Source organism: Amblyomma americanum, chromosome 8, assembly GCF_052857255.1.
Source record: "Amblyomma americanum isolate KBUSLIRL-KWMA chromosome 8, ASM5285725v1, whole genome shotgun sequence".
In the NCBI taxonomy this organism is placed as follows: domain Eukaryota; kingdom Metazoa; phylum Arthropoda; class Arachnida; order Ixodida; family Ixodidae; genus Amblyomma; species Amblyomma americanum.
In genome coordinates this window covers 18,197,585-18,213,261 of record NC_135504.1, presented here as the reverse complement: position 1 = coordinate 18,213,261, position 15,677 = coordinate 18,197,585, and the positions used below count along the sequence as shown (strand labels likewise).

The 15,677-nt window shown below is 48.2% G+C and overlaps 1 protein-coding gene across 1 annotated transcript; it reads left to right on the top strand.

Annotated features, from left to right (window-relative positions):
- The first annotated feature begins 8,861 nt into the window (after positions 1-8,861).
- LOC144102188 (uncharacterized) lies at positions 8,862-14,237 on the top strand. The gene is made up of 3 exons (XM_077635500.1): positions 8,862-9,259; positions 10,077-10,384; positions 12,735-14,237. The coding sequence occupies exons 1-3, from the start codon at positions 8,862-8,864 to the stop codon at positions 13,847-13,849; spliced, it is 1,821 nt and encodes a 606-aa protein (XP_077491626.1). The 3' UTR covers positions 13,850-14,237.
- Positions 14,238-15,677: the final 1,440 nt, after the last annotated feature.

Sequence of the window (15,677 nt, the reverse complement as noted above, 5' to 3'; positions counted from 1 at the left end):
CTCCATAAAATAAAAATGAAAAAAGGAGGGGCGCGCGTGCGCTTCAAGGCGTAACACTGGTTGGCACCGTGCTATAGGAGATCAACGAGCAAGCAGCAGCCAGGACGGCATCCGACGCGTCGTCTGAATGCTAAATAGAACCTAGCCGCGAAAGGAAACCACCCGTACACGGCTCGAGTGTGCGTGGGCGTGGCCCAAACGAACGCCGCGTATCAGATCTTGGAGCGAAGCGCGCCCCGAAAACCGCAAACAAACAAAACAGGTCCATTAGTAGCCACAGCCAGCCGCGCGCCCCGCCGCGAAGTCATGGCCGTACGGGCGTGCATACTACATACTTGTATACGCGGGACAATAAAGCGCGGGGAGAACCGGTTGGCCATCTGCTGGCGAAGGATTGCGTCAGGGCTGGCAAATTAATATCCGATGAGCGTGCTCCTGAGAGCGTGCACTCTGTATGGCAGGCGCTTTCGCACAGGTGCAGATGCATATATGGCTCTTGCTGGCAGCACCGGTCGCCATTGCACTTGCATCTGACCGCGAGCGATGAATGGAAGTTGCTGCATCGGCACCTTTCATTCTCGCGTGGGGCAGTCGTAAGGGTTAAGGTTCGCTACTGTTTCTCGAAACCACACAGTGAATACACTGAGTAGCACTTTCATGAACACCCTCTCCGCGTTTAACCTAAACGTTACAACCGCCATTTTGGTAAATCCTACTGACAACCAGCCGTCCATGTGCGGACAGAATATAAGGAGTGCGGAAATTTGGGCTGATCCGGAGTTCCCGGGTTAGAACCCGACCGCGGCGGCTGCGTCTCGATGGAGGAAAAACGCTAAGGCGCCCGTGTGCTGTGCGATATGTCAGTGCACGTTAAAGATCCCCAGGTGGTCGAAATTATTCCGGAGCCCTCCACTACGGCACCTCTTCTTCCTTACTTCTTTCACTCCCTCCTTTATCCCTTCCCTTACGGCGCGGTTCAGGTGTCCAACGATATATGAGACAGATACTGCGCCATTTCCTTTCCCCCAAAACCAATTATTATTATTATTATTATTATTATTATTAAATTTGGGTAATTTGGTGCATCTTTTAAGAATGAAAAATGCAGCACAAATGCAAAGAATGCGCCTTCTTGTTTTTGTTTGTGCGTCGTCTGGTTTGTCCTATTTTTTGTTGTATTTCTTGAGTTCTCTTTGTTTCTGCTAAGAGTAGTTGATAGTGAGCGCGTCGTGCCGTCAATTTCCTTCTGGTCCTGTGGTTTGCGCTGTTTTCTGTTCCTATAAAAGAACTAACTCCGCTGCAATGATCTCCCCAGATAGAGTGATTATCAACGCTACTATACCGCTACCATGAAAGCCACCGTATATACTTTTTCAGAGAAGTGTTTATGATCACGATGATAAAAAGTACGAAAATATTTCATTAAAACACGTACATTTCAACCCTCTTCGAAGCAGTGAATCTTTGATTTTATGTCCCACTTTTGTGCGAGAATTCATGGTGGCACCATGATGTCACCGAAAAGCATTGACATTCAGCGCAACCTCCTCTATAACGTTTATCCCCTGGCCGAAACAAATGGTAGCGATGCTCATGGAAAGCATGCAATGAATGTAGTGGCGTCACGCATGACGTCACAGCAACGCGCCACACTGACTGGTAAACATGCAGTGACTTCACATATGACGTTACTGCAACACCATATGGCGTGAGCACGCTGGCTGTTACGATGAGCACAGTCACGTCAAGAGTGACACCAAAGTGACGTCGCGCGCATACTCGGCCAGGGAATTAAGAAGAAACAATAAAGAATAAGCGATATATTACATTCACGACAACAGCTGCCGCTGAATTTCGTGTTACGCACTGTAAAACGTACTGTAGGATATATATATATATATCAAAAGTGATTTCTGGCAGCTGATTTGGTCAATATAATATAAAATCACCAAAAATTGAAGAAACATAACAGGATTTAATTCACGACGTTTCGGCTGGAGGACAATGTCTTGATACTCGAAAAAGGTTGGTCCTCCAGCCGAAACGTCGTGAATTAAATCCTGTTATGTTTCTTCAATTTTTGGTGGTTGTATATATATATATATATATATATATATATATATATATATATATATATATATATATATATATATATATATATATATATATATATATATATATATATATATATATATATATATATATATATATATAGACAAGTCAAATGTGATGAGGGTCTCGTTTGACAAACATATTAAAGAAGCCAAAAGTCACCGAAACCAAGGTGCACCTTGGTTTCGGTGACTGTTGGCTTCCTTAATATGTATATATATATATAGCTTACGTTAGTTAGCGAGTTAGGATATTAGCTAAAGTTTCAGAATCCGATTTTTGAGGCCGCATTTTCGATTCGACATTAGTACTGTACTTGCAGTCTGTAGTGTTCCTTCCAATCCCCTATATTCCTCCAAAAAAAATGAAACTTAAAGAAAAAACAAAGGAACAAACCCTTCCCAATGCACTGTACAGTTCCTAGTACGTTGCATGACACATGCACTGCAGTGAGAGGTGGTTTTAGACTGCTTTTCTTCATGCACGCGCTGTTCTGTTCAGGGAAAAAGGGCCTTCTGCGACAGCATCGCAGCAAGCGTGACATCGTTAGCAGACGACGTCTTCGTTTCTTCAGATTACCATACGAACAAGGATGCGACCTGCAGCAGACGAGCAGACGACGGCTTCGTCGGTTCTCTCGCAGCAGACGGCGCGCCACGACATCGATGCTTTCATGGTAGTCACGACCGGAAGGGAACAAGAAGAAATAACCGGGAATAAAATAAACAATCCCAAATGCTTTCCGATAAAATTATTGGGATCGTGGCTATGTGCGCAAGGGTTAATGTCAAGGCTGTCTCTACGGGCGAGCCGACGCCAAGCCCCAAGCATCGTGGCCCGTAGGTTGACCACGAAGGCGTGATAGACTACGGGCCGGAAGGCACGTTCTCGTGTACCTCCTCTCCCTTCCATTCTTTGCCTCTTCTTTTTCTTAGTTGCTGTTGCCTCCGGAGAGAGTGTGTGCCATCTTTATGTCTTTGTACCTCTCCGTCGGTCCACGTGACGCGCATGTCCCCGATGAATCGATACGACACACCCGTGCCGCGACGCAAGAGAGACGACATAATGTATAAGCCTCCGGCACCGCCCTGTCTAGCCAAGCCGGCTCGTCAGCGCAGTAGGAAGACCATTTTTTCGGTCAATCCGGAGAAACAACACAATATTTCGGAAATTTAGATGCTGGTCAGGGATGAACACAATGTATCGAAAAAAGAAAAAAAAAAGCCTGCCGAGAAATTTCTTTCTTCATGCTTCCACCTGTACGTAATCTCTCTACCTGTTTTTGCATATATACATCTTTGTATGTCTAATAACAGATCTAGCTACATCTCTATAAATCTGCCTATCTGTCCTTCCGTCAATTTTTAATAAGGCTTTATTTATTTCACTTCGTTTGACCGTAGCGTGCATGCAAGCCAGACAAATCCGGCCTCTCATTCTGGATTATCCCACCACGCTGTATGGTTTAGCGCACTGCGCAGTGGCATCATCAGGCAGCGAATCAGTTGAGATACATCCCTTAAATTTGCTAGAGTGTTGAAGCTCTAAAGTTGGAAAATTCGTCGGAGAGGTTGTAAACCCTTACAAAAATGGTCCATAGGCAGTCTATGCACTACTTATAGACTCTATTGCATTCCTATAGATATTTATTTTTGTCTATTCATAGTTTATAGACTGTCTATAGACTCTATTGCCTTCCTATAGATATTTATTTTCGTCTATTCATAGTCTATAGACTGTCTATAGAAAAAAGTCTACTAAAAGTGTATGGCCATAAATCTATACATTGTCTACGGACTTATACAGGACCTTTATTGCCTATAGACTGTTTTCTAGGGTGTGTCTATAGACAGTTATAGAGTTTATAGACAAAAGTCTATATGGACAGTCTGTAGGTTGTGTAAAGAAATTTTTGTAAGGGAATAGTCCCTCTGAAAGAGAGTTCCCGGCTCGGCAACGCCCTCGACAGAGCGTAAACTTTTTTTGGATTGTTTTTGAACTCATCCCTAAAGAGAGCTCCCGACCTGCGCTGCCTATAAAACGTTCAAGTCAGCACCTGCCAGTGCAGGCGTCAGCGGCATGCCAAAGCGTTCCGTCCCGAAACGCATTCCGACGTTGCTGCGAGCCGCTCGTTGTTTTCTTTACGGAGCGCAGTGGCATGCGGCCAATGCCGCCGAACTCTTCAAGCGCCTGCCGGCGACGCGGTGGCTGAGTTTGGGGGCCGCACAGCGCGGTGCAATAGAGCTTGAGAGGCACCAGGAATGCCAGGCGCGTCGTTGTCCTTCCTGGTCGTCGCCCCCCGCAGTCGACACGAACGCACGTCACGAGTCGATGTTATACTTTCCCCTTGCAGTGAAAACAAACGCGAGATTTGGGAACAGTGCACGTTAAAGATCCCCAGGTGGTCGAAGTTATTCCGGAGCCCTCCACTACGGCACCTATTTCTTCCTTTCTACTTTCACTCCCTCCCTTATCCCTTCCCATACGGCGCGCTTCAGGTGTCCAACGATATATGAGACAGATACTGCGCCATTTCCTTTCCCCAAAAAACCAATTAAAAAACAGTTTACCGAGGGAACGGGGTTTGAAGTCAGCTTATACTTCCCCCGTCCCCTTTATCCCAATAGCACCGTACCCAGAAAATCTGAACAAGCGCATTTTTTTTTAAAGGGAAGTTGTTTTGTGAGCATTTTATTACATATGGTAAGATTGCACCACAACAATCAATACAGAGATTTTGGCGAAACGCTAAGGCGCCCATGTGCTGTACGATGTCAGCGCACGTTAAAGATCCCCTGGTGGTCGAAATTATTCCGAAGCCCTCCGCTACGGCACCTCTTTCTTCCTTTGCTTCTTTCACTCTCTCCTTTATCCCTTCCCTTAAGGCGCGGTTCAGGTGTCCGCGGATATGTGAGACAGATACTGCGCCATTTCCTTTCCCCAAAAACCAATTTTCATTTTTCATTTCATACCAGAGACGCACTAGTGGAGACAATAATAATTGGTTTTGGGGGAAAGGAAATGACGCAGTATCTGTCTCATATATCTTTGGACACCTGAACCGCGCCGTAAGCGAAGGGTTATATAAAGGGGGAGTGAAAGAAGAAAGGAAGAAAGAGGTGCCGTAGTGGAGGTCTCCGGAATATTTTCGACCACCTGGGGATCTTTAACGTGCACTGACATGGCACAGCACACGGGCCCCTTAGCGTTTTTCCTCCATAAAAACGCAGCCGCCCCGGTCGGGTTCGAAACCGGGAACTGCGGATCAGTAGCCGGGGTTCGAACCCGACCGCGGCTGCTGCGTTTTTATGGAGGAGAAACGCTAAGGCGCCCGTGTGCTGTGCGATGTCAGTGCATGTTAAAGATCCCCAGGAGGTGGAAATTATTCCGGAGCCCTCCACTGCGGCACCTCTTCCTTCCTTTCTTCTTTCACTGCCTCCTTTCCCCCATCCCTTACGGCGCGGTTCAGGTGTCCAACGATATATGAGACAGATACTGCGCCATTTCCTTTCCCCAAAAACCAATTATTATTATTATTATTAGCTTCGCGCGCGCAATGGTCATACCAGGCCTCGCGCTTGTCACTGCGCATGCGCGGAGACGTACGATAAACCGGTATACTTCTTCGCTAGTGCGTTTCCGGTATGCTAAATATTTCTAATATATGCGCAGATCCCCCTCAGGGCGCTTGTAGTTTTCTACGATTGATTGTCAAAAACGCACCCCACTGTTTTTCTATGGCAGTCTCAACTGTACATCGGTGCGGCCGGAGTAACAATAATAAATGTTTTTTGAGGAAAGGAAATGGTGCAGTATCTGTTTCATATATCGTTGGACACCTGAACCGCGCCGTAAGGGAAGGAATAAAGGAAGGGGTGAAAGAAGAAAGGAAAAAAGAGGTACCGTAGTGGAGGGCTCCGGAGTAATTTCGACCACCTGGGGATCTTTAACGTGCACTGACATCGCACAGCACACGGGCGCCTTACTTAGCGCTTTGCCTCCATAAAAACGCAGCCGCAGTACAAACTTTAAAATCAAGATTTCGATACGCACCGTAAGGTTAGACCGTTCCCATCAATACGTTGATAACGGTATCTTACAACATTCCCCAGTGGCCTCGCAACTAAAAGTGGTGTCCAAGAAAGCAGGACTGCACTGACTACGCTGGTAGCATGAGAGTAGGTTACCGACTATTCAGCATGAGTATATACCGAGTCCCGTTGAACGAACCTACTATCTTAAGTCGCTTCCACTTGTCTCCATGGTGTCACTAGCTGTTCTTAATAAGTGTCCCCTTCACTTATTCCTGTACCTGAGCTGTCTCCACTCACCGCTCCTTTTCCTGAACATCTATCGCCCCCTGCAGTGCTCTCCACCGCCAGTTTGGTCGTCCTACGCCCTTTCACCTTCGATGTCCATCTCTAACACCTTTCTTACGACCTATACTTCACCCCTCCTCACGACATGAGTGAACAAACGGAGCCTTGACCCCGAATGTAGTCGACCCAATGAACGAGTAATAGCCCTGTCACACGGCATTCCTTGAAGACCTTTCCAGCAAAGGCACCTTTTTTCACCAAAGGAACGAAAGCTCAAAGGAGCTGCGACGCAGCTACGCGGTGCAGCCCAACAGCGAAACATTCGTTGAGGCTTAGCACCCGCTGCTGTGCATGAAGTGCTGAAGTGAGTGTTTCAAAATTCAGAGTTGGGTATTCTATCAATTTGTAAAGCTCGTTCACTTTTTTGTATTGTTATTGCTCCCTTAAAAGGGCTTCAACAGGTACCCTCATGAGCAGCAGCGGGTTCTGTTCATTGCCTTGGCCACCCGGGACAAAAAGTTTCTTATTAAAGTAACTATAGAGAAAGGTGGCGGCGCTATAGACACTTCATCCAGAATGGTGAGGCGCAGGGATGGCGAGAAGAAAAGATTTCTTACTCGGCTTAGTTTTTCTTGGGCATTAAAACGTGGATTCAGTGGTAAAAAAAAATGGCGGTGGTTTAGCTCTGGTTAAACCTGGAGTGACGCGATAGCTACAGCTGGCCGGGTGGATCATTATCAGTTGAATTGAAAAGTCGGTCTTTCGCCGCTCAGTTTCGCTGGGCGTTCCTTCTTCATCTTCGTCCCAATTGGCACGGCGCATGCGCACAGGTGTGGCAGCTCGGTTTCGCCGGCGCGCCGCCAGCAGCAGCAGCTGCTCCGCACCACATGGCTGGTCACGTGACCAACCACGTGACAGCGTGGCAGCGCCGCCACGCTGAAGGCTCGAAATGCTACCGTATTGTAGCTATCTATTGTAGCTATCTATCGTACAATACGACTCTTTTCGAGGCAAACCTTGGAGAAATGCTGTGAAAGTCTCCATTGATTAACACCGAACCTTCACTTGCGTTAAATCTATTGACGAAGTGAAAAACGTAGAGTTGAAATAGCCTAATCTGCACACAGAGGACAGCACCGCGGCGCAACTATCAAATTTCGAGGTACAATCCACGTTTTCTGCCCGACTCTAGAAACTTCGTCTTGCTGGCATTCTCTGTGGTGTATGAAGTGATCATTAAGAAACTCACATAGACGGTGGCGCCAAATTCACCAATGTGGGCGAATTTTATGACCGACGCCGCATTTCGTACTCATGATGCTTCGAATGCAACCGTAATAAAATAAAAAAAAGGATGACAAGGAAAGGAGGATCAATGCTGAAAGCATTCCCGTGATGCCGGCAGGTACAGGGTTGGTCAAAAGTTTCCAGGCCACGGGGTCTGCTTTCGAGCTTTGTCGCTGGTCATTTGCGTCATCCTCGAAGCTGAATATATCTGTACGGGGTAGGGGAAGCATCGTTTTCACCTTTCACAACGCTGTTAGATTGATAGCGATGTTAAGGGTCCGACTATAAAGCTTCAAAGCAGACGCTGTGACCTGGGAACTTTTGACCGGCCCTTTACATGCCACATCAGTGACGAAGACGATAGTGATAGTGCTGATGCCGCCTCCAGTTGTAAGCCTTGCGTACACGTAAAAGGGACATTTTCACTCTTATAACTGAAAGAAAGCAAACATTTAGAGTGAGCATGTTGTAGGTGATGGTCTAATCTTTCCACAGACAGCAAAATCTTACTTATAAAACGGTTCCTGTCATTCATATCTCTTCCCTGAGAATCACGTCGGTAATTTTAAATGTTCAAAGCTCTTGGCACATAACGCACAAATTAAAAGCGCCTAATTTCGATGCTCCAAACGAAGCCAAGCGTAGTAGGGGGCGGCAGAAGGTTAGGTGGGCGAATGAGATTAAGAAGTTTGCGGGAATAGGGTGGTCGCAGCTGGCATAGGACAATGTAAATTGGGGCGACATGGGACAGGCCTTTGCCACTAAGTGGGCGTAGTCAGGCTGATGATGATGATGAATTTCTGGGCTTGGTTTGTCTGTACTAGCGGAGGATAGACGATAAGAAGAAAGGAAACAAAAGATCTAACAAGATTCCGTTGTTATAGCTACAATTTCCAATTTTTTTTCCTTTAACGTGCACAATTTCACCCACGTCAATCTAAAATGCGTCGATTGGTCCCTAATGTTTGAATGTGCAAGACACCCTGGCCAATCCTACACTCTGGGTATGGGTCATTCCATCAAAGGCCAATGATAACAAGAAGTCACTGCTTTTTCTTTTCCGTTTCTTTTTGTACAAATTCTAGTCCACACAAAATTATCCAAATACATCCCTTCTTGTCCATGTGTGCGTTTGCATCCGCAATGCATCCTGACCAATTCCTTGCCATGGGTAAGCATGTGCCATTAAGCCTGAGGACATCACCATCACCATCAACAACCACAACAGCCATGGGTGGCTCGGGCTCGCGAGCAGCTGCTGACGGGCCGGCCCGCTGCGAAGCGCTCGCCCTGCCCTCGGCCCACCAGTCGCAGCTGGTGAGGGCCCACCGCTACGCCATGTTCTTGCGCCGGGCCTGGAGCCGGCTGCGGAAGCCCAACTCCGCCGCGGCCCCGTACGCGGCGCCGCCGGCCGTCTGCAACGACCCCGGGCTCCAGGAGGGCTCGGCGGTCGGGCCCAAGCAGGAGCCCCCGTCGGCAAGAGCCGCGTCCTTCATGGGCGCCATGTCCTCCGGGGCCGAGGAGAGGATACGGTGGCGCAGGTGAGGGCTAACTCAACAAGGGGACATTGTGTGACTTAAGCGGTGCCTCAGGCGTAGCATGTCACAGAGTCATGGCTTCCGCTTCACTAGCTGATCACTGTGAGTGCGATCCAAGTGTGCGTGAGCCTTAATGAACACAAGAACCGAGGAGCGGCATCTATTCTGAATGATCTTTTGCGGCCCTGTTCAGGTTCCATTCAACGCGCAACTGTCGTCGACGCAGCCTGGGCTATAGACCACCCAGGTTGTCCAGATGACTTGAGAATGAGAACACATGACCTTGTTCCAGCGCATTAAAGAAATGGGCTTACAGCTCTTTCTTTATGTCTCATGGCGTACTCGAGAGAGTGAAAAAAATATTGGCAGTGGCTTAACTTGGCTAACCCTGGAATTCAGCGAAAAGCAAGCACGCTTGCTAAGCGTCTGAGGATGGTCCATGGCAGCTCCTCTACACGCTCGCTTCAGCCGTTCTATATATACCCGCACGACCGCGTGGCTATGGCGTGGTATCACATGGTCTTACGACACCCCCATCGGATCTCATGACGTGGCTTCACATCATGCCATCGGATGTTGTTAAGGTGAAGTGTCAACCCAAAGGTCGACCAATGTCATAGGTCAACTAAAGGTAATGGGTCAAGGGTTCCACACCATAACTGTACAACATATGGTCATACACGGCTATCCTTGGTAGGGCTGAAGGCCGTGCAAGGCCGCTGTGCTCCCTACCCGAAGAGTGCTTCACCTGCCGTAGTGAAGCTTTTCGAGTCAACAGAACAACAAAATACCAATCAAACGAGTGTGTCTTGCGGTGCAGAGCCGGTCGGGATCGCCGGAGAGGCTGGGGCTTCCGGAAGCTGAAGACTCAGAGTGACTCGGCCATGTCGAGTCCCGCATGCGCGACGACCACGTCGCCGAATAAGTTTCCAACCGACGCCGCCGGTGCCGGAACAATCAGCGAAGGAGAGCCACGGAGTCCGGCGACCGCTGAACCGGACGTCGCCGCGACCACGGCGGCGGTGGCGCCTGCGGTGGACGATTACTCCTGTCTCGCCGAGGATGATGGCATTAACTGGTCCGCCGGCTACGTGAAACTTTGCTGCATGGCCGATGCCCTGAGCCAAGGTATAGAAGGCCCGTTCTGTTATTACACGCTCATATCGGCCGCAAAAAAAAGTTGAGACTGCAGGTCTTGTCCAGTCCCAGTCCTGGTAGTTGTCTCTTACGGTTTATGGGGGTTTAACGTCCCAAAGTGACTGAGCCTATGAGGGACGTCATAGTGAATGACTGCGAAAATATCGACCACCTGGGGTTCTTTAACGTGCATTGACATCGTACAGAATTTCGCCTCCATCGAAATTCGACTCCCGCGGCCGGGTTCGAACCAGGGTCCTTCTGGTCAGCAGCCGAGCGCCATAACCAGTGAGCCACCACGGCGGCAGTTGTTTTTTACGCTGTACGGATTAGTTCGTACGGCGTATTTAAAGAGACAAGTACAAGAACTGGGCGTCGAACAGACAGTCTCAACTTTTTCTAGTACACATTATGCATGAGCTTTAATAGGGAAGGTGTTCATGACTAAGCGCAAAAGGAGGAGCGCATTAGTCGATTAAATATAACATTACGGTGAGATTTGATCGGGTGCTAGCTGGAGGTACTGTCCACGCGCAGACTCTGTGGGAACTCATCAGTCTATGCGCGCTGGCTCCGAACGCGTATCAGACGCTGCGCCCGAAGGAGTATAGTTAAATGTGCAGAAGTTGCTCTGAAAAAATCATAATAATGACAATTCGTAAAAGAAAGAGCCAGGTTAAGGGCTATAATGTCCCAGATAGCATCAAAGATTAAAACAATGTTATAAATATGTTATGTAAGTTGCAGTAACGCTGTATGTTACACTGAAATGTTATTTTATAGTTAAAAATTAACAAATAATATATTTATCGCAATCATTTCAACTGATTTCCCACCGCACAAAAAAAAGACAGAGAACACACCACAAAGCGCAGTTAGGCATAAAAATACAAAATAGGCATACAAAAACAGCGCTTCCTAGTCTGTTCTCTGTCTGCCTTCGCATTTTATTGTGCGCCGGGAATCATTTGGTCAAAGCAGAAGCCTGGGAAAGTTGGTACGTACTCATTCTAAAACAGCGCAGACAAGACAATGACGAAGGAAATATAGCGTTCGTGTTGTACGCTTCCTTCGTCTTTGTCCTGTTTGCGCTGTTACAGAATGAATCATTTGGTATGTCTAACCAACTAGCCCACCGGTTCGTCCTGCGAAAACATTTGTTTAACGTTAAAACTAAACATTGCTTTTAGAATGTTTAGAATATAACTATAAAACGAAATTAGAAATATATTCAACTATTGTGTGCAGAACTTTTCTTACTGCCCTTATAGTAAAGATGTGCCTCAATAGCGGTATTTTGCAATAAATCTCCTAATATCTTTTTTCTGCCATAGAGTACATGCACAGCATCGCTACTTTGTCGAAAAACTTAGCTTATTACCGATTCGCCACTGCTACTCAATTCCTAGAACACACGGGCTTGACGTCCCGTCTGTTCTCCGTCAGGTAGTTACACGCAGTGACCGAACGCTCCGCGAGTTCTACCTTGAACGATTAATAACTGGACGCCCCACTCCAGTTGTAGCCAACACAGTGCTGTGCGCGTGTGTGATTTAATTCCTCTAAAATGAACTAATCACGCACACAACCTGAAGACATTTCTTATTGTGTATACAGTTTGTGCATATTACTTCTCCTATCCTCTCTTCCTGTACCCTCACCTCTTTCATTTCATTTCTCCATTCTGCCTGCTGTCCTTTATTTCCGCTGCCCCAGCTCAGGTGCTTCAGTATCGATGGCAGATGCCGGGGCTAGCAAAAATCTTTTCCTTCCTTTTTGCTATTATTTTTAATAAAACCACTACTACTACTTACTCAAGGAACACCCTTCGATACCCGCTATATAAGCTTCTCTCTATGGTACTCGTTCAGATGTGGCTCCTTTCAATGCCTTGTGTGCCTTTACAATTTGTGGGCCTGCATGTTCTTGCAAGTTAATTTACCACATGCTGTTTAAATTTTTAGTTAAGGCTAGGGCAGTGTTATTCCAATGTTTAAATATAACACTTCCGAAACATTAGGAGAAATGACACGAAGAAAAATGTATTAACGTTTGACCAAACCAAAAAGTAAAAATGTCGAGGAAGAATGTATTAGCATTTGACGAAACCAAAAAGGGACATTGTTGAAACTGTAATGTGTGTCGCATGACCTAAGTCATGTCGCATGACATAGACCGTGACCACCATGATCCCATCCCCCATAACATGATCTCTCATAACCTGACTCTGAAACTCGTACGAGTGTTCTATAACGTGAACACTGACCCAACGTTTTTACCGTCACGCAGAATACTTTTTGCAGCTTCATAGCGCATTGTTCCTGCTTGCGCTCCGATGCAGATTGCAGCTCCTTCCAAGACCTCCGGAAAGACCCGCACCACGCAGCCGCTGTTCAAAGTCAACTCGTCGTGGAACGCTTGGAAAGCGTAGAGCAGCACGTCAACCTCCGAGATGGGCGGTCCGCTTTCGGGGCGTCCGGGGAACGAATCTCGTACACTCGGAAGACAGCGACCCAGGTCGTCACGGACGGCAACACCACGGTCTCTACGAGACAGGAGCTGGCCTACGGAGTCGCGAAGCACGTCACTAACGCCGCCTCACCGGGAGAGGAGCTGTTGATCTTCGATCCCTGTGAGAACACCCCAGCCGGCGTCCAGCAGGGCAGGGCAGAGTGGCAGGGACAGACTACATCGTCCCAGCTTGCCATCGTTGAAGATAGGACAAGCATCGAGGTCGCCAAGAGGACGACGTCAGTCCGAGTCCACGGAGAGGACAATGATCAGTACCGGGTGCAGATGGGCCTTTCGCCGGAGCCAATAGAGACCCGTCGCTCTGGTAGCACATCGCCGACGAGGAACTGTCCCGTCGGGCTTCTGATTCAGCCGCATCAGCAGCACCATCCACACTGGGGAAAAGACCACGCTAACACTGACGTCGCGAATCAGGACTCGTTCTTCAACAGCGACTCGTTCTTAAAAGCTCTTCAGCACAGCTCGCCGCTCAGCTTTCCTCCTCCGCACCCACCAGCCTCGAGCCAGCACTTCTGGGGCGTCGACCGCGGAAGCCTCGAGAACTACGCTGAAAGAGGAGACTTCAGCATGACCTGGTCCGCGGTCAGAGACTGCTCGGACTCGGTGGCGAGCTCCGAGGACAGTGTGTTCGCCCGTCGTGCCTCCACGTCTTCGCATCGTCACCGGCGGTCGGGAGCGAGGGACTCGTTCGACGAAGGCGAGGTCGCCGACATCTTCATGTTCAGCGACGACGACGAAGACCTCTGCTCAGCCACAGACCACGACCGCTGCTCGGGGTCGTCGCTTAAAGCGAGCGGAAACCACCACCAGTTCGAGATCAGCCTCGGAGCCAGGGAACGGGGCGCCGGACCTCAACAGCGACCGCTCGAAAATGGTTCCGGAGACAACACGATGAGAAGGATAGAGTTGGTCGTCCACACCTGACGGACGACCATTGCTCGAGGAGACGTGGCGTTGCGAGATGTGTATTTAAACGTGTCTCTTGCCCCGTGAACAAAATAAAGCGCGCACCTTCTGAAGTTACGGTCCTGCCATCTTACCTTGAGTGCCCTAGGGGACAGCGCCGAGCCAACGACGTGCTAGATGATGGTGACTTTGGGTCATGACCAGCTCCCGAACTGTTTAGAACGTACTGGTACGCTGCGATTTCGATGGCAGTGCTTGACTACAACAGAGCAGGTGTCTGCCATCACGTGTCGTCTGGGGGACAGGAAAAAGATGTCGCAGTTGCCCTGAAGCTGTGCTACTTTTCCAAGCGATTGTACAATGACGAGGAGGCAATCCAGAAAGTGTGAGATTAAAGTTGACAGTGTGCTGTGAACGGGTCTTTGCCGTCCGATTTCAGGGGTTCAGTGTGGCGACCACTGATGTTAACGACCAGGAGGTCATGAGTCTGAGTCGCCTGTCCATGTCGAGTCAGGCGCGAGATCTCAGCGCCGCAGGCCTCACAAACGAGACATCAAGGGTAGTCACCTTACCTCTCTGTAGTGCACGCGTTCTGCAACAGTTTAATTGAGAAACTGCGAAGCAATAGTAAGTTGCCGAGCGAGTCTTTGACAGAAAACGAACTTAAATTACGCGGGTGGTTCACCCAGGTCCGGGAAACCATGGGCGAATACGGTCCTCCAGGCCTAACCGACCACCTGGCGCTGAAGGTGAGTCAGCTATGCCTCCCACTGCTCATGGCTGAGTTCCTGTAAACTGTATACGCTTTATGTTACTCGGGGCAGTTCCAAACCATGTGGATAATGTCTGAAAGCTTTCTTACAGAACGCTACTCTCTCAGAAAAATTCTCGGAGGAGCAGTCCGCTTCGCACAAGGCCAGGCCACATATGCGAAAGCGCTATTCGAATCTGCGCTAGCGCTTCCGGTGACATAAGTACAATGCCATTCCGACGCTGCCATATGTACCGATACCGTCTGTTATCAGAGCAGCCAGTTCATCGCGTTTTATATAAGCTATAGTTAAACAGTTGACTGAGAAAGTAGGTACCGCTGCTCCAGACAATCAGTCAATATGCGAACTTGTGTATACGGGCAGCCTATGCACAACAGCGACGATACAATGCACGTTGTAGCGAGCGGCTGTTGTCTACCGACCTCAGCTGTACTACAGAATGACCATGCATCCAGCAATTTCGGAAAAAAAATTGCGAAAATTGGAAACTTGCAAGATACTTTTACGGTAATATTGAAGGCAATCGTCCATTCTTCTGATATGTAGCAAAATCTTTCTTTTAAAGTGTTTCTATCGGTCGCGTCGAACTTGACCGGTTAGCAGTTTCACAGAAAACCAATGGGGAACGCTTTTTGACGATAGCAAAAACGTTAATTGTTCTTCAGTGCGAGTTTACCTTGTTCAAGTTTAGTAACCACTAAGGCGCACACACAATGCATGTTCTCCCACAAAGCCAACCTCCAACACGTTAATTTGCAGTGAGCTACTGAGCTCTTCATATCCTGTGCAACTGCCGCGAACCAAAGAAGTGAATTGACAGAATCAAAGATCGCATATTTTTGACGATAGCAAAAACGTTAATTGTTCTTCGGTGCGAGTTTACGTTGTTCAAGTTTAGTAACCACTAAGGTGCACACACAATGCATGGTCTCCCACAAAGCCAACCTCCAACACGTTAATTTGCAGTGAGCTATACTCAGCTCCTCATATCCTGTGCAACTGCCCCGAACCAAAAATGTGAATTGACAGAATCAAAGATCGCATATCTCGTCCTGCCTTCACACCTATGAGGC